General features: G+C 58.9%; 1 protein-coding gene across 6 annotated transcripts in view; it reads right to left on the reverse strand.

Moving 5' to 3' along the window:
- rtn4a (reticulon 4a) overlaps positions 1-25,876 on the reverse strand; it is a 105,225-nt gene that overhangs the window by 69,694 nt on the left and 9,655 nt on the right. For 4 of the 6 annotated variants that reach the window (XM_070889563.1, XM_070889562.1, XM_070889564.1 and 1 more), the window contains one exon: positions 16,478-16,534. The exons of the other annotated variants lie outside the window; for them this stretch is intronic. In XM_070889563.1, coding sequence (XP_070745664.1) covers positions 16,478-16,534 — 57 coding nt within the window. The remainder of the gene's footprint in view (positions 1-16,477; positions 16,535-25,876) is intronic. 6 annotated transcript variants of the gene reach the window in all.

Consider the following 25,876-nt stretch of genomic DNA (forward strand, 5'->3'; position numbering starts at 1 on the left):
GAGAGGAAGGGCGAGGGGGGCGGAGGGGAGGAGGGGGGGAAGGGCGAGGGGGGCGGAGGGGGAGAGGAAGGGCGAGGGGGGCGGAGGGGGAGAGGAAGGGCGAGGGGGGCGGAGGGGGAGAGGAAGGGCGAGGGGGGCGGAGGGGGAGAGGAAGGGCGAGGGGGGCGGAGGGGGAGAGGAAGGGCGAGGGGGGCGGAGGGGGAGAGGAAGGGCGAGGGGGGCGGAGGGGGAGAGGAAGGGCGAGGGGGGCGGAGGGGGAGAGGAAGGGCGAGGGGGGCGGAGGGGGAGAGGAAGGGCGAGGGGGGCGGAGGGGGAGAGGAAGGGCGAGGGGGGCGGAGGGGGAGAGGAAGGGCGAGGGGGGCGGAGGGGGAGAGGAAGGGCGAGGGGGGCGGAGGGGGAGAGGAAGGGCGAGGGGGGCGGAGGGGGAGAGGAAGGGCGAGGGGGGCGGAGGGGGAGAGGAAGGGCGAGGGGGGCGGGAGGGGGAGAGGAAGGGCGAGGGGGGCGGAGGGGGAGAGGAAGGGCGAGGGGGGCGGAGGGGGAGAGGAAGGGCGAGGGGGGCGGAGGGGGAGAGGAAGGGCGAGGGGGGCGGAGGGGGGAGAGGAAGGGCGAGGGGGGCGGAGGGGGAGAGGAAGGGCGAGGGGGGCGGAGGGGGAGAGGAAGGGCGAGGGGGGCGGAGGGGGAGAGGAAGGGCGAGGGGGGCGGAGGGGGAGAGGAAGGGCGAGGGGGGCGGAGGGGGAGAGGAAGGGCGAGGGGGGCGGAGGGGGAGAGGAAGGGCGAGGGGGGCGGAGGGGGAGAGGAAGGGCGAGGGGGCGGAGGGGGAGAGGAAGGGCGAGGGGGGCGGAGGGGGAGAGGAAGGGCGAGGGGGGCGGAGGGGGAGAGGAAGGGCGAGGGGGGCGGAGGGGGAGAGGAAGGGCGAGGGGGGCGGAGGGGGAGAGGAAGGGCGAGGGGGGCGGAGGGGGAGAGGAAGGGCGAGGGGGGCGGAGGGGGAGAGGAAGGGCGAGGGGGGCGGAGGGGGAGAGGAAGGGCGAGGGGGGCGGAGGGGGAGAGGAAGGGCGAGGGGGGCGGAGGGGGAGAGGAAGGGCGAGGGGGGCGGAGGGGGAGAGGAAGGGCGAGGGGGGCGGAGGGGGAGAGGAAGGGCGAGGGGGGCGGAGGGGGAGAGGAAGGGCGAGGGGGGCGGAGGGGGAGAGGAAGGGCGAGGGGGGCGGAGGGGGAGAGGAAGGGCGAGGGGGGCGGAGGGGGAGAGGAAGGGCGAGGGGGGCGGAGGGGGAGAGGAAGGGCGAGGGGGGCGGAGGGGGAGAGGAAGGGCGAGGGGGGCGGAGGGGGAGAGGAAGGGCGAGGGGGGGCGGAGGGGAGAGGAAGGGCGAGGGGGGCGGAGGGGGAGAGGAAGGGCGAGGGGGGCGGAGGGGGAGAGGAAGGGCGAGGGGGGCGGAGGGGGAGAGGAAGGGCGAGGGGGGCGGAGGGGAGAGGAAGGGCGAGGGGGGCGGAGGGGGAGAGGAAGGGCGAGGGGGGCGGAGGGGAGGGAGAGGAAGGGCGAGGGGGGCGGAGGGGGAGAGGAAGGGCGAGGGGGGCGGAGGGGGAGAGGAAGGGCGAGGGGGGCGGAGGGGGAGAGGAAGGGCGAGGGGGGCGGAGGGGGAGAGGAAGGGCGAGGGGGGCGGAGGGGGAGAGGAAGGGCGAGGGGGGGCGGAGGGGGAGAGGAAGGGCGAGGGGGGCGGAGGGGGAGAGGAAGGGCGAGGGGGGCGGAGGGGGAGAGGAAGGGCGAGGGGGGCGGAGGGGGAGAGGAAGGGCGAGGGGGGCGGAGGGGGAGAGGAAGGGCGAGGGGGGCGGAGGGGGAGAGGAAGGGCGAGGGGGGCGGAGGGGGAGAGGAAGGGCGAGGGGGGCGGAGGGGGAGAGGAAGGGCGAGGGGGGCGGAGGGGGAGAGGAAGGGCGAGGGGGGCGGAGGGGGAGAGGAAGGGCGAGGGGGGCGGAGGGGGAGAGGAAGGGCGAGGGGGGCGGAGGGGGAGAGGAAGGGCGAGGGGGGCGGAGGGGGAGAGGAAGGGCGAGGGGGGCGGAGGGGGAGAGGAAGGGCGAGGGGGGCGGAGGGGGAGAGGAAGGGCGAGGGGGGCGGAGGGGGAGAGGAAGGGCGAGGGGGGCGGAGGGGGAGAGGAAGGGCGAGGGGGGCGGAGGGGGAGAGGAAGGGCGAGGGGGGCGGAGGGGGAGAGGAAGGGCGAGGGGGGCGGAGGGGGAGAGGAAGGGCGAGGGGGGCGGAGGGGGAGAGGAAGGGCGAGGGGGGCGGAGGGGGAGAGGAAGGGCGAGGGGGGCGGAGGGGGAGAGGAAGGGCGAGGGGGGCGGAGGGGGAGAGGAAGGGCGAGGGGGGCGGAGGGGGAGAGGAAGGGCGAGGGGGGCGGAGGGGGAGAGGAAGGGCGAGGGGGGCGGAGGGGGAGAGGAAGGGCGAGGGGGGCGGAGGGGGAGAGGAAGGGCGAGGGGGGCGGAGGGGGAGAGGAAGGGCGAGGGGGGCGGAGGGGGAGAGGAAGGGCGAGGGGGGCGGAGGGGAGAGGAAGGGCGAGGGGGGCGGAGGGGGAGAGGAAGGGCGAGGGGGGCGGAGGGGGAGAGGAAGGGCGAGGGGGGCGGAGGGGGAGAGGAAGGGCGAGGGGGGCGGAGGGGGAGAGGAAGGGCGAGGGGGGCGGAGGGGGAGAGGAAGGGCGAGGGGGGCGGAGGGGGAGAGGAAGGGCGAGGGGGGCGGAGGGGGAGAGGAAGGGCGAGGGGGGCGGAGGGGGAGAGGAAGGGCGAGGGGGGCGGAGGGGGAGAGGAAGGGCGAGGGGGGCGGAGGGGGAGAGGAAGGGCGAGGGGGGCGGAGGGGGAGAGGAAGGGCGAGGGGGGCGGAGGGGGAGAGGAAGGGCGAGGGGGGCGGAGGGGGAGAGGAAGGGCGAGGGGGGCGGAGGGGGAGAGGAAGGGCGAGGGGGGCGGAGGGGGAGAGGAAGGGCGAGGGGGGCGGAGGGGGAGAGGAAGGGCGAGGGGGGCGGAGGGGGAGAGGAAGGGCGAGGGGGGCGGAGGGGGAGAGGAAGGGCGAGGGGGGCGGAGGGGGAGAGGAAGGGCGAGGGGGGCGGAGGGGGAGAGGAAGGGCGAGGGGGGCGGAGGGGGAGAGGAAGGGCGAGGGGGGCGGAGGGGGAGAGGAAGGGCGAGGGGGGCGGAGGGGGAGAGGAAGGGCGAGGGGGGCGGAGGGGGAGAGGAAGGGCGAGGGGGGCGGAGGGGGAGAGGAAGGGCGAGGGGGGCGGAGGGGGAGAGGAAGGGCGAGGGGGGCGGAGGGGGAGAGGAAGGGCGAGGGGGGCGGAGGGGGAGAGGAAGGGCGAGGGGGGCGGAGGGGGAGAGGAAGGGCGAGGGGGGCGGAGAGGGAAGGGCGAGGGGGGCGGAGGGGGAGAGAAGGGCGAGGGGGGGCGGAGGGGGGGGGAGAGGAAGGGCGAGGGGGGCGGGAGGGGGAGAGGAAGGGCGAGGGGGGCGGAGGGGGAGAGGAAGGGCGAGGGGGGCGGAGGGGGAGAGGAAGGGCGAGGGGGGCGGAGGGGGAGAGGAAGGGCGAGGGGGCGAGGGGGAGAGGAAGGGCGAGGGGGGCGGAGGGGGGAGAGGAAGGGCGAGGGGGGCGGAGGGGGAGAGGAAGGGCGAGGGGGGCGGAGGGGGAGAGGAAGGGCGAGGGGGGCGGAGGGGGAGAGGAAGGGCGAGGGGGGCGGGGGGAGAGGAAGGGCGAGGGGGGCGGAGGGGAGAGGAAGGGCGAGGGGGGCGGAGGGGAGAGGAAGGGCGAGGGGGGCGGAGGGGAGAGGAAGGGCGAGGGGGGCGGAGGGGAGAGGAAGGGCGAGGGGGGCGGAGGGGGAGAGGAAGGGCGAGGGGGGCGGAGGGGGAGAGGAAGGGCGAGGGGGGCGGAGGGGAGAGGAAGGGCGAGGGGGGCGGAGGGGGGAGAGGAAGGGCGAGGGGGGCGGAGGGGGAGAGGAAGGGCGAGGGGGCGGAGGGGGAGAGGAAGGGCGAGGGGGGCGGAGGGGGAGAGGAAGGGCGAGGGGGGCGGAGGGGGAGAGGAAGGGCGAGGGGGGCGGAGGGGGAGAGGAAGGGCGAGGGGGGGCGGGAGGGGGAGAGGAAGGGCGAGGGGGCGGAGGGGGAGAGGAAGGGCGAGGGGGGCGGAGGGGGAGAGGAAGGGCGAGGGGGCGGAGGGGGAGAGGAAGGGCGAGGGGGGCGGAGGGGGAGAGGAAGGGCGAGGGGGGCGGAGGGGGAGAGGAAGGGCGAGGGGGGCGGAGGGGGAGAGGAAGGGCGAGGGGGGCGGAGGGGGAGAGGAAGGGCGAGGGGGCGGAGGGGGAGAGGAAGGGCGAGGGGGCGGAGGGGGAGAGGAAGGGCGAGGGGGGCGGAGGGGGAGAGGAAGGGCGAGGGGGGCGGAGGGGGAGAGGAAGGGCGAGGGGGGCGGAGGGGGAGAGGAAGGGCGAGGGGGGCGGAGGGGGAGAGGAAGGGCGAGGGGGGCGGAGGGGGAGAGGAAGGGCGAGGGGGGCGGAGGGGGAGAGGAAGGGCGGGAGGGGGGCGGAGGGGGAGAGGAAGGGCGAGGGGGGCGGAGGGGGAGAGGAAGGGCGAGGGGGCGGAGGGGGAGAGGAAGGGCGAGGGGGGCGGAGGGGGAGAGGAAGGGCGAGGGGGGCGGAGGGGGAGAGGAAGGGCGAGGGGGGCGGAGGGGGAGAGGAAGGGCGAGGGGGGCGGAGGGGGAGAGGAAGGGCGAGGGGGCGGAGGGGGAGAGGAAGGGCGAGGGGGCGGAGGGGGAGAGGAAGGGCGAGGGGGGCGGAGGGGGAGAGGAAGGGCGAGGGGGGCGGAGGGGGAGAGGAAGGGCGAGGGGGCGGAGGGGGAGAGGAAGGGCGAGGGGGCGGAGGGGGAGAGGAAGGGCGAGGGGGGCGGAGGGGGAGAGGAAGGGCGAGGGGGGCGGAGGGGGAGAGGAAGGGCGAGGGGGGCGGAGGGGGAGAGGAAGGGCGAGGGGGGCGGAGGGGGAGAGGAAGGGCGAGGGGGGCGGAGGGGGAGAGGAAGGGCGAGGGGGCGGGGGAGGCGGAGGGGGGGAGAGGAAGGGCGAGGGGGGCGGAGGGGGAGAGGAAGGGCGAGGGGGGCGGAGGGGGAGAGGAAGGGCGAGGGGGGCGGAGGGGGAGAGGAAGGGCGAGGGGGGCGGAGGGGGAGAGGAAGGGCGAGGGGGGCGGAGGGGGAGAGGAAGGGCGAGGGGGGAGGGGGAGAGGAAGGGCGGAGGGGGCGGAGGGGGAGAGGAAGGGCGAGGGGGGCGGAGGGGGAGAGGAAGGGCGAGGGGGGCGGAGGGGGAGAGGAAGGGCGAGGGGGGCGGAGGGGGAGAGGAAGGGCGAGGGGGGCGGAGGGGGAGAGGAAGGGCGAGGGGGCGGAGGGGGAGAGGAAGGGCGAGGGGGGGCGGAGGGGGGAGAGGAGGGCGAGGGGGGCGGAGGGGGAGAGGAAGGGGCGAGGGGGGCGGAGGGGGAGAGGAGGGCGAGGGGGCGGAGGGGGAGGGGGAGAGGAAGGGGCGAGGGGGGCGGAGGGGGAGAGGAAGGGCGAGGGGGGCGGAGGGGAGAGGAAGGGCGAGGGGGGCGGAGGGGGAGAGGAAGGGCGAGGGGGGCGGAGGGGGAGAGGAAGGGCGAGGGGGGCGGAGGGGGAGAGGAAGGGCGAGGGGGGCGGAGGGGGAGAGGAAGGGCGAGGGGGGCGGAGGGGGAGAGGAAGGGCGAGGGGGGCGGAGGGGGAGAGGAAGGGCGAGGGGGGCGGAGGGGGAGAGGAAGGGCGAGGGGGGCGGAGGGGGAGAGGAAGGGCGAGGGGGCGGAGGGGGAGAGGAAGGGCGAGGGGGGGCGGAGGGGGAGAGGAAGGGCGAGGGGGGCGGAGGGGGAGAGGAAGGGCGAGGGGGGCGGAGGGGGAGAGGAAGGGCGAGGGGGGCGGAGGGGGAGAGGAAGGGCGAGGGGGGCGGAGGGGGAGAGGAAGGGCGAGGGGGGCGGAGGGGGAGAGGAAGGGCGAGGGGGGCGGAGGGGGAGAGGAAGGGCGAGGGGGGCGGAGGGGGAGAGGAAGGGCGAGGGGGGCGGAGGGGGAGAGGAAGGGCGAGGGGGGCGGAGGGGGAGAGGAAGGGCGAGGGGGGCGGAGGGGGAGAGGAAGGGCGAGGGGGCGGAGGGGGAGAGGAAGGGCGAGGGGGGCGGAGGGGGAGAGGAAGGGCGAGGGGGGCGGAGGGGGAGAGGAAGGGCGAGGGGGGCGGAGGGGAGAGGAAGGGCGAGGGGGGCGGAGGGGAGAGGAAGGGCGAGGGGGGCGGAGGGGGAGAGGAAGGGCGAGGGGGGCGGAGGGGGAGAGGAAGGGCGAGGGGGGCGGAGGGGGAGAGGAAGGGCGAGGGGGGCGGAGGGGGAGAGGAAGGGCGAGGGGGGCGGAGGGGGAGAGGAAGGGCGAGGGGGGCGGAGGGGGAGAGGAAGGGCGAGGGGGGCGGAGGGGGAGAGGAAGGGCGAGGGGGGCGGAGGGGGAGAGGAAGGGCGAGGGGGGCGGAGGGGGAGAGGAAGGGCGAGGGGGGCGGAGGGGGAGAGAAGGGCGAGGGGGGCGGAGGGGGAGAGGAAGGGCGAGGGGGGCGGAGGGGGAGAGGAAGGGCGAGGGGGGCGGAGGGGGAGAGGAAGGGCGAGGGGGGCGGAGGGGGAGAGGAAGGGCGAGGGGGGCGGAGGGGGAGAGGAAGGGCGAGGGGGGCGGAGGGGAGAGGAAGGGCGAGGGGGGCGGAGGGGGAGAGGAAGGGCGAGGGGGGCGGGAGGGGGAGAGGAAGGGCGAGGGGGGCGGAGGGGGAGAGGAAGGGCGAGGGGGGCGGAGGGGGAGAGGAAGGGCGAGGGGGGCGGAGGGGGAGAGGAAGGGCGAGGGGGGCGGAGGGGGAGAGGAAGGGCGAGGGGGGCGGAGGGGGAGAGGAAGGGCGAGGGGGGCGGAGGGGGAGAGGAAGGGCGAGGGGGGCGGAGGGGGAGAGGAAGGGCGAGGGGGGCGGAGGGGGAGAGGAAGGGCGAGGGGGGCGGAGGGGGAGAGGAAGGGCGAGGGGGGCGGAGGGGGAGAGGAAGGGCGAGGGGGGCGGAGGGGGAGAGGAAGGGCGAGGGGGGCGGAGGGGGAGAGGAAGGGCGAGGGGGGCGGAGGGGGAGAGGAAGGGCGAGGGGGGCGGAGGGGGAGAGGAAGGGCGAGGGGGGCGGAGGGGGAGAGGAAGGGCGAGGGGGGCGGAGGGGGAGAGGAAGGGCGAGGGGGGCGGAGGGGGAGAGGAAGGGCGAGGGGGGCGGAGGGGGAGAGGAAGGGCGAGGGGGGCGGAGGGGGAGAGGAAGGGCGAGGGGGGCGGAGGGGGAGAGGAAGGGCGAGGGGGGCGGAGGGGGAGAGGAAGGGCGAGGGGGGCGGAGGGGGAGAGGAAGGGCGAGGGGGGCGGAGGGGGAGAGGAAGGGCGAGGGGGGCGGAGGGGGAGAGGAAGGGCGAGGGGGGCGGAGGGGGAGAGGAAGGGCGAGGGGGGCGGAGGGGGAGAGGAAGGGCGAGGGGGGCGGAGGGGGAGAGGAAGGGCGAGGGGGGCGGAGGGGGAGAGGAAGGGCGAGGGGGGCGGAGGGGGAGAGGAAGGGCGAGGGGGGCGGAGGGGGAGAGGAAGGGCGAGGGGGGCGGAGGGGGAGAGGAAGGGCGAGGGGGGCGGAGGGGGAGAGGAAGGGCGAGGGGGGCGGAGGGGGAGAGGAAGGGCGAGGGGGGCGGAGGGGGAGAGGAAGGGCGAGGGGGGCGGAGGGGGAGAGGAAGGGCGAGGGGGGCGGAGGGGGAGAGGAAGGGCGAGGGGGGCGGAGGGGGAGAGGAAGGGCGAGGGGGGCGGAGGGGGAGAGGAAGGGCGAGGGGGGCGGAGGGGGAGAGGAAGGGCGAGGGGGGCGGAGGGGGAGAGGAAGGGCGAGGGGGGCGGAGGGGGAGAGGAAGGGCGAGGGGGGCGGAGGGGGAGGAGGAAGGGCGAGGGGGGCGGAGGGGGAGAGGAAGGGCGAGGGGGGCGGAGGGGGAGAGGAAGGGCGAGGGGGGCGGAGGGGGAGAGGAAGGGCGAGGGGGGCGGAGGGGGAGAGGAAGGGCGAGGGGGGCGGAGGGGGAGAGGAAGGGCGAGGGGGGCGGAGGGGGAGAGGAAGGGCGAGGGGGGCGGAGGGGGAGAGGAAGGGCGAGGGGGGCGGAGGGGGAGAGGAAGGGCGAGGGGGGCGGAGGGGGAGAGGAAGGGCGAGGGGGGCGGAGGGGGAGAGGAAGGGCGAGGGGGGCGGAGGGGGAGAGGAAGGGCGAGGGGGGCGGAGGGGGAGAGGAAGGGCGAGGGGGGCGGAGGGGGAGAGGAAGGGCGAGGGGGGCGGAGGGGGAGAGGAAGGGCGAGGGGGGCGGAGGGGGAGAGGAAGGGCGAGGGGGGCGGAGGGGGAGAGGAAGGGCGAGGGGGGCGGAGGGGGAGAGGAAGGGCGAGGGGGGCGGAGGGGGAGAGGAAGGGCGAGGGGGGCGGAGGGGGAGAGGAAGGGCGAGGGGGGCGGAGGGGGAGAGGAAGGGCGAGGGGGGCGGAGGGGGAGAGGAAGGGCGAGGGGGGCGGAGGGGGAGAGGAAGGGCGAGGGGGGCGGAGGGGGAGAGGAAGGGCGAGGGGGGCGGAGGGGGAGAGGAAGGGCGAAGGGGGGCGGAGGGGGAGAGGAAGGGCGAGGGGGGCGGAGGGGGAGAGGAAGGGCGAGGGGGGCGGAGGGGGAGAGGAAGGGCGAGGGGGGCGGAGGGGGAGAGGAAGGGCGAGGGGGGCGGAGGGGGAGAGGAAGGGCGAGGGGGGCGGAGGGGGAGAGGAAGGGCGAGGGGGGCGGAGGGGGAGAGGAAGGGCGAGGGGGGCGGAGGGGGAGAGGAAGGGCGAGGGGGGCGGAGGGGGAGAGGAAGGGCGAGGGGGGCGGAGGGGGAGAGGAAGGGCGAGGGGGGCGGAGGGGGAGAGGAAGGGCGAGGGGGGCGGAGGGGGAGAGGAAGGGCGAGGGGGGCGGAGGGGGAGAGGAAGGGCGAGGGGGGCGGAGGGGGAGAGGAAGGGCGAGGGGGGCGGAGGGGGAGAGGAAGGGCGAGGGGGGCGGAGGGGGAGAGGAAGGGCGAGGGGGGCGGAGGGGGAGAGGAAGGGCGAGGGGGGCGGAGGGGGAGAGGAAGGGCGAGGGGGGCGGAGGGGGAGAGGAAGGGCGAGGGGGGCGGAGGGGGAGAGGAAGGGCGAGGGGGGCGGAGGGGGAGAGGAAGGGCGAGGGGGGCGGAGGGGGAGAGGAAGGGCGAGGGGGGCGGAGGGGGAGAGGAAGGGCGAGGGGGGCGGAGGGGGAGAGGAAGGGCGAGGGGGGCGGAGGGGGAGAGGAAGGGCGAGGGGGGCGGAGGGGGAGAGGAAGGGCGAGGGGGGCGGAGGGGGAGAGGAAGGGCGAGGGGGGCGGAGGGGGAGAGGAAGGGCGAGGGGGGCGGAGGGGGAGAGGAAGGGCGAGGGGGGCGGAGGGGGAGAGGAAGGGCGAGGGGGGCGGAGGGGGAGAGGAAGGGCGAGGGGGGCGGAGGGGGAGAGGAAGGGCGAGGGGGGCGGAGGGGGAGAGGAAGGGCGAGGGGGGCGGAGGGGGAGAGGAAGGGCGAGGGGGGCGGAGGGGGAGAGGAAGGGCGAGGGGGGCGGAGGGGGAGAGGAAGGGCGAGGGGGGCGGAGGGGGAGAGGAAGGGCGAGGGGGGCGGAGGGGGAGAGGAAGGGCGAGGGGGGCGGAGGGGGAGAGGAAGGGCGAGGGGGGCGGAGGGGGAGAGGAAGGGCGAGGGGGGCGGAGGGGGAGAGGAAGGGCGAGGGGGGCGGAGGGGGAGAGGAAGGGCGAGGGGGGCGGAGGGGGAGAGGAAGGGCGAGGGGGGCGGAGGGGGAGAGGAAGGGCGAGGGGGGCGGAGGGGGAGAGGAAGGGCGAGGGGGGCGGAGGGGGAGAGGAAGGGCGAGGGGGGCGGAGGGGGAGAGGAAGGGCGAGGGGGGGGAGGGGGAGAGGAAGGGCGAGGGGGGCGGAGGGGGAGAGGAAGGGCGAGGGGGGCGGAGGGGGAGAGGAAGGGCGAGGGGGGCGGAGGGGGAGAGGAAGGGCGAGGGGGGCGGAGGGGGAGAGGAAGGGCGAGGGGGGCGGAGGGGGAGAGGAAGGGCGAGGGGGGCGGAGGGGGAGAGGAAGGGCGAGGGGGGCGGAGGGGGAGAGGAAGGGCGAGGGGGGCGGAGGGGGAGAGGAAGGGCGAGGGGGGCGGAGGGGGAGAGGAAGGGCGAGGGGGGCGGAGGGGGAGAGGAAGGGCGAGGGGGGCGGAGGGGGAGAGGAAGGGCGAGGGGGGCGGAGGGGGAGAGGAAGGGCGAGGGGGGCGGAGGGGGAGAGGAAGGGCGAGGGGGGCGGAGGGGGAGAGGAAGGGCGAGGGGGGCGGAGGGGGAGAGGAAGGGCGAGGGGGGCGGAGGGGGAGAGGAAGGGCGAGGGGGGCGGAGGGGGAGAGGAAGGGCGAGGGGGGCGGAGGGGGAGAGGAAGGGCGAGGGGGGCGGAGGGGGAGAGGAAGGGCGAGGGGGGCGGAGGGGGAGAGGAAGGGCGAGGGGGGCGGAGGGGGAGAGGAAGGGCGAGGGGGGCGGAGGGGGAGAGGAAGGGCGAGGGGGGCGGAGGGGGAGAGGAAGGGCGAGGGGGGCGGAGGGGGAGAGGAAGGGCGAGGGGGGCGGAGGGGGAGAGGAAGGGCGAGGGGGGCGGAGGGGGAGAGGAAGGGCGAGGGGGGCGGAGGGGGAGAGGAAGGGCGAGGGGGGCGGAGGGGGAGAGGAAGGGCGAGGGGGGCGGAGGGGGAGAGGAAGGGCGAGGGGGGCGGAGGGGGAGAGGAAGGGCGAGGGGGGCGGAGGGGGAGAGGAAGGGCGAGGGGGGCGGAGGGGGAGAGGAAGGGCGAGGGGGGCGGAGGGGGAGAGGAAGGGCGAGGGGGGCGGAGGGGGAGAGGAAGGGCGAGGGGGGCGGAGGGGGAGAGGAAGGGCGAGGGGGGCGGAGGGGGAGAGGAAGGGCGAGGGGGGCGGAGGGGGAGAGGAAGGGCGAGGGGGGCGGAGGGGGAGAGGAAGGGCGAGGGGGGCGGAGGGGGAGAGGAAGGGCGAGGGGGGCGGAGGGGGAGAGGAAGGGCGAGGGGGGCGGAGGGGGAGAGGAAGGGCGAGGGGGGCGGAGGGGGAGAGGAAGGGCGAGGGGGGCGGAGGGGGAGAGGAAGGGCGAGGGGGGCGGAGGGGGAGAGGAAGGGCGAGGGGGGCGGAGGGGGAGAGGAAGGGCGAGGGGGGCGGAGGGGGAGAGGAAGGGCGAGGGGGGCGGAGGGGGAGAGGAAGGGCGAGGGGGGCGGAGGGGGAGAGGAAGGGCGAGGGGGGCGGAGGGGGAGAGGAAGGGCGAGGGGGGCGGAGGGGGAGAGGAAGGGCGAGGGGGGCGGAGGGGGAGAGGAAGGGCGAGGGGGGCGGAGGGGGAGAGGAAGGGCGAGGGGGGCGGAGGGGGAGAGGAAGGGCGAGGGGGGCGGAGGGGGAGAGGAAGGGCGAGGGGGGCGGAGGGGGAGAGGAAGGGCGAGGGGGGCGGAGGGGGAGAGGAAGGGCGAGGGGGGCGGAGGGGGAGAGGAAGGGCGAGGGGGGCGGAGGGGGAGAGGAAGGGCGAGGGGGGCGGAGGGGGAGAGGAAGGGCGAGGGGGGCGGAGGGGGAGAGGAAGGGCGAGGGGGGCGGAGGGGGAGAGGAAGGGCGAGGGGGGCGGAGGGGGAGAGGAAGGGCGAGGGGGGCGGAGGGGGAGAGGAAGGGCGAGGGGGGCGGAGGGGGAGAGGAAGGGCGAGGGGGGCGGAGGGGGAGAGGAAGGGCGAGGGGGGCGGAGGGGGAGAGGAAGGGCGAGGGGGGCGGAGGGGGAGAGGAAGGGCGAGGGGGGCGGAGGGGGAGAGGAAGGGCGAGGGGGGCGGAGGGGGAGAGGAAGGGCGAGGGGGGCGGAGGGGGAGAGGAAGGGCGAGGGGGGCGGAGGGGGAGAGGAAGGGCGAGGGGGGCGGAGGGGGAGAGGAAGGGCGAGGGGGGCGGAGGGGGAGAGGAAGGGCGAGGGGGGCGGAGGGGGAGAGGAAGGGCGAGGGGGGCGGAGGGGGAGAGGAAGGGCGAGGGGGGCGGAGGGGGAGAGGAAGGGCGAGGGGGGCGGAGGGGGAGAGGAAGGGCGAGGGGGGCGGAGGGGGAGAGGAAGGGCGAGGGGGGCGGAGGGGGAGAGGAAGGGCGAGGGGGGCGGAGGGGGAGAGGAAGGGCGAGGGGGGCGGAGGGGGAGAGGAAGGGCGAGGGGGGCGGAGGGGGAGAGGAAGGGCGAGGGGGGCGGAGGGGGAGAGGAAGGGCGAGGGGGGCGGAGGGGGAGAGGAAGGGCGAGGGGGGCGGAGGGGGAGAGGAAGGGCGAGGGGGGCGGAGGGGGAGAGGAAGGGCGAGGGGGGCGGAGGGGGAGAGGAAGGGCGAGGGGGGCGGAGGGGGAGAGGAAGGGCGAGGGGGGCGGAGGGGGAGAGGAAGGGCGAGGGGGGCGGAGGGGGAGAGGAAGGGCGAGGGGGGCGGAGGGGGAGAGGAAGGGCGAGGGGGGCGGAGGGGGAGAGGGAGAGGAAGGGCGAGGGGGGAGGGGGAGAGGGAGAGGAAGGGCGAGGGGGGAGGGGGAGAGGGAGAGGAAGGGCGAGGGGGAGGGGGAGAAGGAGAGGGAGAGGAAGGGCGAGGGGGGAGGGGGAGACAGAAATTAACAAAATTTGGGCTCATGGGACAGGGCAGTATAGTAGCATGTATTGAGGATTGGTTAACGGACAGAAAAGAGTAGGAATAAACAGATCATTTTCGGGTTCGCAGGCTGTAACGAGCAGGGTGCCCCAAGGATCAGTGCTTGGGCTGCAACTATTCACAATCTATATCAATGATTTGGATGAGGGGATCAAATGTAAACAAATCCAAGTTCTCTGATACAAAGCTCGGTAGGAATGCAAGTTGTGAGGTCTCTCTCCATAAATAGGGTAAACCCAAGACAGCACTAGAATTCAAACTAGTCAACTCCCAGATGAAAAACACTGTCTATTGGGGCTTCTGGTTATTTACCATGTTTGTTGTGAATAAAATTTTTTACAAGTGTGATTTTTTTTTAAACTTCGTAATGTGGAATGGTCTGGGCAGTGAAGTTACATCCAGAGAACAAAAAATCATTAAGGCATGGCAGAGTGGTCCTTAAATGCTAATATTGCCTCACATTTGTGGAATATTAAAGTAGTTTTTCTGGATCTAGAAAAGGGATAGTGTAACTACAGAATTTGGTCAAATAAAAATAGGGATGGGACAAGGAGGAAGAGGTATTATAGTATATAAAGAATGGATAAGATAAAGACTAAAGTAGAAACATTAAAAAGTTCACGATGTGTGTGTTGTCTGCTGGCATTGCAGTTGTGTGGAATATACTAATTTTAACTTCGTTGCAGCAAGTTGGTCTCCTAAACAAAAATTGCCTTTCATGATACTGAGCAATTATTTCTCATTCCTCGGAGGAATCTACATACCATTCCAAGGTAAGAAAGATAATTGAATGCAGGTTGAGAGTGTAATCTGGAATATTCCAAAATGGCAGCAGTGGCTCAGCCTTGTCGAGGTCTGAGCAAAGAAATGAAAGACATTGGGGCCCTTTAGAGAGCACACAAGCTCTTCTAGTTTTAATGAAGACTGTTCATCCTCAAGGCATGATAGCCACTCAAATACCATTCAATACCAGAGTAAGAAAATGATTAGTGCTCATTTAGTAATTTCGTAGTTCCACATTTTCTTTCTCCCTCCTTTCTTACTTAAATAGCAGGGTTACGTTTGCTACCTTCCACTCCGTGGGAACCTTTCTGGAATCTATGGAATTCTGGAAAATGACAACCAATGCATCCACTATCTCTATAGCCACCTCTTTCAAAACCATCAGGTCCAAGGGATTTAATCGGACGAGTTGGAGGAAAGACATTTGATTGCAGGTGGGTCAGGGACATTACAATTGTCCTCGAGACCCAGACTTGTTTTTAGGGAACGAATGAGGGAGGAAAGCAATAAAGAAATCTTCCAAGATTTAGGTACACAACAGCTACCTAATGACCCTACTGCAAAAAATATACCTGCAAACGTCATGAGGGAGGAACAGGCTCATGTTAGTTTCCAATTTCCACTCCGCTTCACCTGCCTTCTCCAGTCAGTCAAATATTTTGCCAACATTTATTATTTAGACTCAGAATATATGAGAGTACCTTCACCACATGGACTGCAGCAGTTCAAGAAAGTGGTTCACCATCACCTTCTCTCACGCTTTTAGGGATAGGCAATAAATGCTGGCCTTGCCAGCAGTGCCCAGCTCCCAGGCAAGAATTTTTAAAAAGCCACCCACTCAAAACCACAACCTAGGGAGAAAATTGTTGAAGAAACAAACAAAGGCCAAGTATTTGCCCCCATTGGACTCTGGGTATTCAATTATATATGGGAGGTCAAACAAAAATGAATTTTAAATTCTGAACATCCAATATTTGACATTGGACAATTTTTCTGTGAAATTAAGATTACGCTGTCACATTTAATTAGAACTTCATCAAAACATCAATTTATTTTAAATTGTCAAGTCTAATGGAGAGACAAGAAAAATAGTTGGTTTAGGGTGGGTAGGGAATAGAATTGGGAGGTGCTCTTCTCAGGCTGGGGTTTAAGCACATTATTGGGGCAGAAGAGAGAGCGTCATCCCCGAAAGTGCTTGGATGTGAGCACTAGATTACTAGTGGAAAATATTTATGTAATTCTACACAATTTCTAGAATCATCACTTACTTGTTGAGCATACAAATAGTCAACAATTTAAAAGTACTGAAATATTCTAAGAGAAATGATTATGTTTAATTAGAAAATCAGGATTGGTAATTTTCCTCAATTTAATGCACACTCGACAGATACTTTACCTGACTGCAGATAGTCAAAGCTGCACTTCAATACAGTAATAACTAATTAAAACTTATGGGGAAATGCTGCCTTGTGTATGTCATAACTCAAACTAAGCATGTTAATTTAACCATGCTTTGCAAGCATGTTTTCACAAAGTCAAAACTAATTTCTTCTGAATATTAGTCCAGTATTAATACACAAAAAAATTACACCTTAGTTTTCAAGTCACTGGACCAGGTGTCCTTTTCCTAGCAACTTAACATATGTAGACATTCCTTGGCTCAGTTATGCTGATAGTTACCACCAATGTTGCTAAACCACACATCCACATAACCCCACATTTATTTAGTGTGTTGGTAAACAACTTTCAGGCTATTTGTTTTTAATGGCAAAGGTTCTTTTCGCTCTAGCTTCAAACTATCTTAATTTCTCTTCCTCTCCCAAAACAAAATTGAGTGAGCAGATCACACCATTCTTCAAACATTTCAATGGATACAGCTCAGCCCCTCCTTGATCCACACACCAATTTTATATGCCTGAAGTATGCATCCTCTTTCTGGCCAGGTTTTCTCTCCATAAATAGGGTAAACTAGCACTAGAATTCAAATTAGTCAAGCTCCCAGATGAAAAACACTGTCTATTGGGGCTTCTGGTTATTTACCATGTTTGTTGTGAATAAAATATTTTACAAGTGTGATTTTTTTAAAACTTCGTAATGTGAAACGGTCTGGGCAGTGAAGTTACATCCCTAGAACAAAAAATCATTAAGGCATGGCAGAGTGGTCCTTAAATGCTAATATTGCCTCACATTTGTGGATTATTAAAGTAGTTTTTCTGGATCTAGAAAAGGGATAGTGTAACTACAGAATTTGGTCAAATAAAAATAGGGATGGGACAAAGAGGAAGAGGTATTATAGTATATAAAGAATGGATAAGATAAAGACTAAAGTAGAAACATTAAAAAGTATATTATAGAAGTCAGCATTCTTCTATAAAAAGCAACAAACAGGACAAACTAATGCAAGAAAATGGTACAAATTGCTGCCAAGTACAAGAGTGTGACATGTTAATAATTTAATATGCAGCAATTGAACTTATGTATTTTCCCCCTGCTGAGAATGTTGACTCTCAATGGGCAACAGTCACCCTCTAATATCATGTTCAAATGGCCAGTACTGCCAGGCTCTCAGTCTATGGAAGACCTCACAATAGACTCTGTTTTTGTACAAGTACACTTCCAATGGGAGTTGCTGCATAGCAATCAGGAGCTTAGGAAAATGACCCCCTTCCCTAGCCCAATGAAAACATCTCAATAGTTGCCCGTTGAGATCAGGAAACTCAGCATAGACCAAGGATCCATATCATGATCTATGTGGCTTTACACAAACTTTACTTCTGAACCATCAAAATTTCACAATTAATCTGCTTTGTAAGTCACACTCTGTACTAAAGCAAGATTCCAATGCAAAAAGACTTCGAAATAGGAAGAAAACTAAAAAATCAGCAAGTAATTAAGCCCATAAAAAGTGACCAATGTAAATCAAAAGTAAAATTTACAAGCAACTGACTAGAGTTACAAGATGCAGATACGAACAAAAGGAAAGCTGAAGGGACTTGCCTGCAGAGGACTGCATCACACATTCAGGTGCAACGGAAGGAGAAAAAAAGGATTCGTCTGAAAAACAAATATGACAGGACCTAAGCAGGGGCAAGCAATATAACTAAATCACAGACGGTCCAAACACCAAGTCCTTTAAATCCAGACCCATCCAGTGAATTATTTAAAACAATTTTTTTCTCAAGCAACATTTTGATCTTAAATATCAAAATTAGGCAGGTGACCATGCAATTGATTTATACTCTGCTATTTTAGTAGTCTTCTTGCCTGAGTACTAGTGTCGGACAACCTCAATACTTGGATATTGCTCACCTGAAAAGGACCAGTGCATACAACTTTTCACAAATCACATCAAATTTTAAATTAAGCCAATGGAAATAGTTTGAGAATATATAGTACATGGCATATCCTGGAGTCTGATTTTTTGAGGGGGCGGCAGGAGGGAAAGAAAAATCGGACAGGTTCCCAGCTCTTTACTATTAAATTTTTGGTGGAAAGTCTGTGTGTAGATATCAGACTTGGCTGCGATCTCTCTGTAAAATGGCCTTGCAACACTCACCAGGTAGGCTCACACAAAGAATGGGCACTTGGGGCACGGTACCAGAGGGCATCCAGCACCATAGAACCATACCCCAGTAACAGTCAATGCCTTCTGGATGAGGAGGGAGGAGGGGAAGAGAAAGGAAGAAAATTTAAAAATCAAAAAGCTTGCAGGTTGAGATTTTGCATTTTGACAGTCAGCATTTTTCTACATGTTGTTTTGCCTTATTTTAGTATTTTATCAATTAATTTTCTGCCTACCTGTTCATTAATTCCAAGTGTAAGAAACCACTCAGAACTTACTAAGAGAGTGCAGAAGATTTGTGCAAAGAGAACCACAGAAAAAGGATGGTTAATTAAGCAGGAGTGGTATTCTGTAAATTTCATCAAAAGGCTAAAAATGATGCAAGCACAACTTCATTAGAACTGGTAGGGATAATTCAAAGCTAGTCATAAAAGTTTGAAATCCAAACTGAATTCATTCTACAATCACTATAAACATAAGAACTCAAGATCGAGGTGACAAAAAAAAATTAACAGTTTAAATCAGTTGTATTTCAAAAATGTTAGTTGGCATCTTAAAATTTAACTTGTGAACAAGTCAGTCCAACTTCAGAAAGAGATACAGGTAGTACCAAATTCCCCCCCATTAGAGAAGTTTAGGGTGAGTGGAAACTACTTTTAAGTTTGTATTTAAAACAAGCAAAATTAACTCCAATTGCAAATTAGAACATTTGCAAGACACTATGTGGCTCAGCATATACCGGTAGAATGCAAATTGATTTTGTTCTCCGGGATATTAATGTGACAATTAATATGATTCTATTTATGGCACTACTTTTTGACCAGAGATTTATGATGATCTTTTAAAACTAGAAAGTTTACTTCAACTGCTTCCGTCACAAAAGGTACTTTTCTACATTCTAGAGTCCACCATGACAATTGAGCCACAGATAAGTTGCCTTTGTTCAAAATCAAGTAGCACTAGAAAATAGGCCTTTTCACAACTACTTTTGATATTGACACTCAATAACTATACCTGCATAATAAAGTCTTGCATCTATCGCGCATCTTCAAAGCACGTGAACAAATTGCAGATATTTGAGCTATTTAAAACACACCTTTAACTTAGTAAAATGTCCTACGATATTTCACAAGAGCACAGCCAAACCAAAAATTTACACAGCCACAGAAGGAGATATTAGGAGGGGTGACTAAAAGGGGGCTTGGTTAGGATATGGCAGCAGAGTTTAGGACAAGGTAGAGTTTATGGAGGATGGAGGATTTGAGGCCAGCCAGGGGAGCATTGGAGTAGTCGATTCTGGAGCAGATAAGCTGAAGCAGGAGCAGAGATAGTCAATGTTATGAAGATGGAAATAGTTAGTCTTTGTGATAGGATATGGGGTCAGAAGCTCATCTCTGCGTCAAATAAGATGCCTAGGTTACAAACAGTCTGGTTTAGTCCGAGCCTCCGGGAATAAGGTTGGCGGCAGATGCCCAAGACAATGGCCTCAATCCTCCAAGTATCTAATTGAAGGAAATTTTGACTCATCCAGGAGTTTGGGGACACCACAAGGAGGGGTTGAAAGGTGGTGGTGGTGATGAGATAGAGCAGTGTCTCATCAATGTACATGTGAAAACAGATGTGTTTTTGGATGATGTCGCTGAGGGGCAGCATGTAGGTGAAGAATAGGAGGGGGCCAGGATAGATCCCTGGAGTATTCCAGAGAAAACACCATTGCAACAACTTGTATTTATATAGCACCTTTAATGTAGTGAAATATCCCAAGGTGTTTCACGGGTATATTAAGAGATAAAAAGTTTGACACTGAGGCACATAAGGAGAAATCAGGGCAGGTGACCAAAAGCTTGGTCAGAGATAGGCTTTAAGGAGTCTTGAAGGAGGAGGTAGAGGTAGAGGTTTAGGCAGGGAGTTCCACAGCTTAGGGCCTAGGCACCAGAAGGCACAGCCACCAATGGTTGGGCGATTATAATCAGGGATGCTCATGTAAGCAGAATTAGAGGAGTGCAGACATCTCAGGGGATTACGAGTACAGAGATAGGGAGGGGCGAGGCCATGGAGGGATTTGAAAACATGGGTGAGAATTTTGAAATCAAGATGTTGCTTAACTGGGAGCCAGTGCAGGTCAGCAAGCACAGGGGTGACTTGGTAGGGAAGCTGAGTTTTGGATCACCTCCAGTTTACATGGGGTAGAATGTGAGAGGCCAGGCAGGAGTGCGTTGGAATAGTCGAGTCTACAGGTAACAAAGGCATGGATGAGGGCTTCAGCAGCAGGAGAGGCAAGAGCAGAGAGAGGCGTTGTTAGAGGTGGAAATAGACAATCTTAGTTATGCTGCAGATGTGGTCAAAAGCTCATTTCAGGGTCAACTATGACACCATGGTTGCAAAGAGTCCGGTTCAGTCTCCGACAGAAGCTGGGGAGAGGGATGGAGTCAGTGGCAGGAGTCGAAAACAATGGCTTCGGTCTTCCAGTATTCAACTGCAGAAAATTTCTGCTCATCCAGAACTGGATGTCGGACAAGCAGTCTGACAATTTAGAGGCTGTAGAGGGGTCAGAAGTGGTAGTGAGGTAGAGTTGGATGTCATCAGCATATATGCGGAAACTGACACTATTTTCAGATGATATTGCCAAGGGGCAACATGTAGATGAGAAATACTAAGGGGACCAAAGATAGATCCTTCAGGAACCACCAGAGGCAACAATTTCAGGATGGGAAGAGAAGCCGTTGCAGGTGATTCTCTGGCTACGATTTAGATAAGAATGGAACCAGACGAGTGCAGTCCCACCCAGTTGGACGATGGTGGAGAGACGTTAGAAAAGGATAGAGAGCGGTCAACTGTGTCAAAGGTTGCAGACAAATCAAGGATAAGGAGGGATAGTTTGCCGTTGTCACAGTCACAGGATGTCATTTGTGACTTTGATGAGTCGTTTCGGTACTGTGGCAGACAGATTGGAGAGATTCAAACATGGAATTGTGGGAAAGATGGGCACAGATTTGGGACAAGAAGTTAAAGGACTTGAGGAAAGGGAGGTTAATTTGCAAGGACGAAGAGGTTGAGGGTAAACAGGAGATTTCCTGGCTACGACTGAATAGGCAAGACTGAAACCAGGTGAGGACAGTCACACTCAGTTGAACAATGGAGGAGAGTTGTTGGAGGAGGGTGTAGTATTAAAGAGAGGGGTCGAGAAGGATGAGGAGGGATAGTGCACTATGTTCACAGACAGAATGTTTGCGACTTTGATTAGAGCAGTTCCAGTGTTGTGACAGGTGGTGTAGTTCAAATATGGAGTTGCGGGTAAGATGGGCACAGATTTGAGGGGCAATGTGTTCAAGGACTTTAGCGAGAACATGGGTTTGAGATGGGGCAGTAGTTTGCAAGGACAGAAGAGTCAAGGGCGTTTTTTTTTATATAAAGGAGGTGGGTGATAACATCGGATTTTAAAAAGGGAGGGGGACAGTACCTTGAGAAAAGTTTATATCAAACATAAGGGAAGTTTGGTGGTTAATGGGAATAAGGTCAATAAAACAGGAAAAATGAGTTCAAAGAGGGTATGAGGGGAGATAGGACAGAAACTAATGAAAGATGTTAAGGGCTAAGGCGGGCAAGGGAAGGATGCAGCAGAGGCAGGTGAATGGATGGCCTCAATCTTGGTGACAGTCCATGAGCTCCTCACATTTGTTGTTGTTGGAGGCAAGAGTGGAGGGGGCAGGGGCTCAAGATGGCTGTTGGTATTGGAGAAAAGAAGCCAGGGATAGTTAACTACACGTTAACCATGATAATTAGCTCAAACATTCCACTGACAATCAAATAAAAATCAGCTGAATTCACTAGACAGGTAGGAATGAATGAATAACTGGCAACCACGATGACTATTCAAATTGCTCAATTTCCTCCCCCCCCCTCCAAACCGCCATCATCTCTTGTAGCAGGTTTCCTCAATCAGTGCATGTGCACCCATGGCTTTGCTCATGATGAGTCAAGAGTATATGCTGATTTGTAACAATTAGGATATTTGTGACATGTAGGGGATAGCATCACGGACAAAGGTCAAAATCTGCGTGTTATTCTGGGATTTTTTTCAAACTGGTGGTCTGGAGATCAAATTCCACGACTGTCCATTATTCTGTGAACAGTTAATAAACTCCCTTAAATTGCACTGGGAGATCAGGTTTGGCAACAGTGGAGTTTCCAATCTCCTGATACTTCCCAATCCTACATTACAACAGTGACTACACTTCAAAAAAAGTACTTTGTAAAGCACTTGAGAAAGGCTGGTTGTGAAAGGCGCTATATAAATGCAAGTCTTTCAATGTCCACTGACGACTTCCTAATGATCGCCAGTGCAACAGCTCTCCTCCCTAGTCTCAGCATTCGGATAAATTCCATCTATCCTTGGAGATACATTGGTTTTGAACCCATTTAGCTTAGCTAGGACTTCCATCACAATGTTGATTTTATTTGGAATCTGTCTGGAGAGGGCATGTTGCTCAAGTCTTTCAGTGTGAATACTTATAAGTAATAGTCATTGAGAATATTATATCCTCAGTTGAGCCTATTTGCACCTTTTTTATTTCCACCTCTTCGTCAACTATCTTCTTGTGATCTGAATAATCCTTTACTGTTAAGAATAGCCTCAGTTGTTTTGACATTTTCCAACACATGTTTTGCCCCTCTTATCACCAATGTTCCCTTTAATGTGTGTGCGCACAGTCCCTTTAAATTTGCTGTTATACAGGATCTCTACCAGCTTGTGAGCGGCCAGCGCAGGACCTCCCGATTGCTGCACGGCCGCACATCTTGGGGGGAACATTGCTGATCGCCATTTTAATGAGTTTCTGTATTTTCTTATATTCATCCCAGTGAGCCCTTCTTTCTCCCTGCAAGGTGTGTACAGGTCATTTTTGCTCTTTATTTCACTTAATTTGTGAATCCATTTACTGTCATGTTTTCTTCCTCTAAATGGGTTGGCTTTGAGAATGTAATCAATTTTTCTTTATAAAGTGGGGAAGCGGCCTTTAGGAGAGAAAAAATTGGGGATCAGGATTGGGGAAAACAGTGGGGAACATAAAAAGGTAGTGGGGGGAGGGAAAAGAGAAAGAGGCTTTTGGGAAGAAAAGCAACTGAGCATAAAAATAGAAAGCAACCAACCATAGCACAGAAAAGGACTTAATAAAAGCAATGAGACCAGGAAAAAACAATTGGTGCAAAAAGATGGAGGACTATGAATTGCCCAAAAAAGTGGTTAAAAGAATAGGGCAGAGATATGAAAAATAGGCACAAAAAGGGTTTTAAGAGGACGCAAAGGGTTTGAAAAGCAGAGCCGAAGGGAATTCAGAGCGAGGCCTTGAACGCTCAAATGAAAATCAATACAGGAGGAACTATGGTAGAGACCTGATGGAGCCACAAAGCAGGACAGACAGGCAAGCATCATTTTTTTTTTATATAAATCACAGCACCAGACAACTTCAAGTACAAACAAAAACTATAGCTATGACAAGTTTGGAAACATACAGGCAACGTTTTGAAGGTCAAAAGCAGGAGGTTGCAGCACACCTACAAGGACACTTTGAACAATAGCTAGTAAAGGACCAGCAGCTGCAGCTAGAGATGCAAACAACTGGCAGGAGGCCTATTACTCCATCACTGCCAATGTTTACATACAGATTTTCAATATAAATGCTTACATTAGCCATTTAAATTAAGTTGACAAAAAACATGGCTCAAAATAGTCACATGGGAAGCACAGTTACTGAATAGGAAATGTGCACATTCTCATGATTTTTTAAACAGACACAACACAGGTGAGAAAAAGAACGAGGGCAAAAAAGAAACGAAACATCAACTAACAATATTTATGGAGTCTGCTTCAAAGCTTCTGGCAGAGAATTCTACATTTAAGGAGATATTTCATAACTCAACAAAAATATATTCCAGCAAGGAAAGATTGAGAAGGGAGAACCATCTATGGCTAAGTAAAGGATGGTATCAAATTGAAAACAATGGCATACAATGTTGCCAAGATGAGTGGGAGGCCAGAGGATTGGGATTTTTTAAAACCAAAAGACTAAAGAGAGAAGATGGATTATGAGTAAGAAATATAAAAACAAGATAGCTTCTACAGGTATATAAAACGGTAGAGGTTAGCTAAAGTAAACATTGGTATCTTACAGGATGAGACTGGGGAATTAATAATGGCAGAGACTTTGAACAAATATTTTGTATCGATCTTCAAGACACTAAAAACATCCCAATAATGGATCAAGGGGCTATAGGGAGGGGGAACTTAAAACAATCACGAAATAAAAAGTACTCGGTAAAATAATGAGACTAAAAGGTGGACAAGTCCCCTGGACCTGATGGCCTGCATCCTAGGGTCTTGCAAGAAGTGGCTGCAGAGGTAGTGGATGCATTGGTTGTAATCTACCAAAATTTCCTGGATTCTGGAGAGATTCCAGGGGATTGGAAAACCACAAATGTAACACCCCTATTTAAAAAAGGAGGGAGACGGAAAACAGGAAACTATAGACCAGTTAGCCTAACATCTGCCATTGGGAAAATGCTGAAGTCCATTATTAAAGGAAGCAGTAGCAGGACATTTGGAAAAGCATGATTCAATCAAGCAGATTCAACATAGTTTTATGAAAGAGAAATCATGCTTGATAAATTTGCTGGAGTTCTTTGAGGATGCAACAATCAGGTTGGATAAGAGAGAACCAGTGTTTGCAGTGTATTTGGATTTCCAGAAGACATTCGATAAGGTGCCACATAAGAGGTTGCTGCACAAGATAAATGTTCACGGGGTTGGGATAAATGGGTAATTTTCCAATTAGCAAACTAATTAGTGGGGTACCACAGAGATCGGTGCTGGGGCCTCAATTATTTACAATCTATATTAATGACTTGGATGAAGGGACCAAGTGTAATGTAGCCATGTTTGCTGATGATACAAAGATGGGTGGGAAAACAAGGAGAACACAAAGAATCTACAAAGAGATATAGACAGGCTAAGTGGCAGACACTTGGCAGATGGGAGTATAATGTGGGAAAGTGTGAGGTTATCCCTTTCGGCAGAAAAATAAAGCAAATTATTTAAATGGAGAGAGAGATTACAAAATGCTGTAGTACAAAGGGACTGGGGGGCTCCTTGTGCATGAAACACAAAGTTAGTATGCAGGTACAGCAAGTAATCAGGAAGGCAAATGGAATGGTAGCCTTTATTGCAAGGGGGGTGGAGTAGAAAAGTAGGGAAGTCCTACTATAACTGTACAGGATATTAGTAAGACAACATCTAGAGTACTGCATACAGTTTTGGTCTCCTTATTTAAGGAGGGATATACTTGCATTGGAGGCAATTCAGAGAAGGCTCAGGAGGTTGATTCCCAAGATGAAAGGGTTGTCATGTGAAGAAAGGTTGAGCTTATACTCATTGTAGTTTAGATGAATGAGAAATGATCTTATTGAAACATACAAGATACTGAGGGGGCTTGACAAGGTAGAAGTAGAGGGGATGTTCCACTCGTGGGGGAAATCTAGAACTAGGGGGCATAGTTTAAGAATAAGGGGTCTCCCATTTAGAACTGGAGATGAGGAGGAATTTCTTCTGAGGGTGTAAATCTGTGGAATTCTCTGCCCCAGAGAGCTGTGGAGGCTGGGTCACTGAATATATTTAAAGGTGGAGATACAGATTTTTGAACGATGAGAGTGAAGTTCTGGGGAGCAGACAGGGCAGTGGAGCTACACACAAGATCAGAGCAGCCATGATCTTGTTAAATGGCAGAGCAGGCTCAAGGAGCCAAATGGCCTACTCCTGCTCCTATGTGTTATGCTCCACATTCTAACCACCATATGTGCTTCTTATATCCTTCTTAGAGTATCCAAAATGGTACAGAATACTTCAACTACCACAGAGTTTTGTATTGGTTTATTACCTCCTTGATTTTGTATTATATGCCCCTAGATACAAAACCAAGGATTTTGTTGTATACTTGCACTGCCACCTTTAATAACCTGTATATCTGCACATCAAGTCTACTCCACTATTCCATTTAAGGTGTACATCATTTCTCTATTTCAAAATGTATGATTTCAATTTTCTACATTGCACTGTACCTGCCAATCCTGCTAGCCTATCAATGCTTCCCTGCAGTCCTTCACTATTTCATCAGAAAATTGATAAGTTTCCTCAATTCCCAAGTCCAGGTCATTTACCTATTTAATAAACAAGAGCAGCCCCAACATAGATCCCTACAGGATACCACCACTCATCTTTCCAGTTTAGGAAATCTCCTTTAACTCCGTTTGCTTTACGTCCTTGAACCATCTCTTATCCATGGTCCCTTTAATTTCATATGCCATTGTCTTCGCCACAATATGCAGTACTTAATCAATCGCTTTTTAAAAATCCAGATGCAATCTGCACTGCAGTTACTTTATCTAGATTTCTTCAACGATTGTACAAGGTTGGTTAAGCACAATGTGTATTTTAGAAATTCATACCAATAGCCCCAATTAATTCCCACTTCTCCAAATACTTGGGGTAATGTCATCCTTTGCTCAAGTGTCAATAACTACAGCAAAGATAACTGGCTTATAATTGTCATTAATCCCCATCACATTAACCACCTTTCAGTTCTTTGGCACAATTTTGGAAAATCATAGTCAGAGCATGCTATTTCTAGCCAGTCTCAAGAGTCTCAGGGTTACGGTAGCATAGTGGTTATGTTACTGGGCTAGTAATCCAGAGGCCTGGACTAATGATCAAGAGGAGAGTGTTCAAATCCATGGCAGCCAGGGAATTTATTTTCAGTTAATTAAAAAAATCTGTAATAGCTAGA

This window comes from Pristiophorus japonicus, chromosome 9 (assembly GCF_044704955.1).
Source record: "Pristiophorus japonicus isolate sPriJap1 chromosome 9, sPriJap1.hap1, whole genome shotgun sequence".
In the NCBI taxonomy this organism is placed as follows: Eukaryota; Metazoa; Chordata; class Chondrichthyes; family Pristiophoridae; genus Pristiophorus; species Pristiophorus japonicus.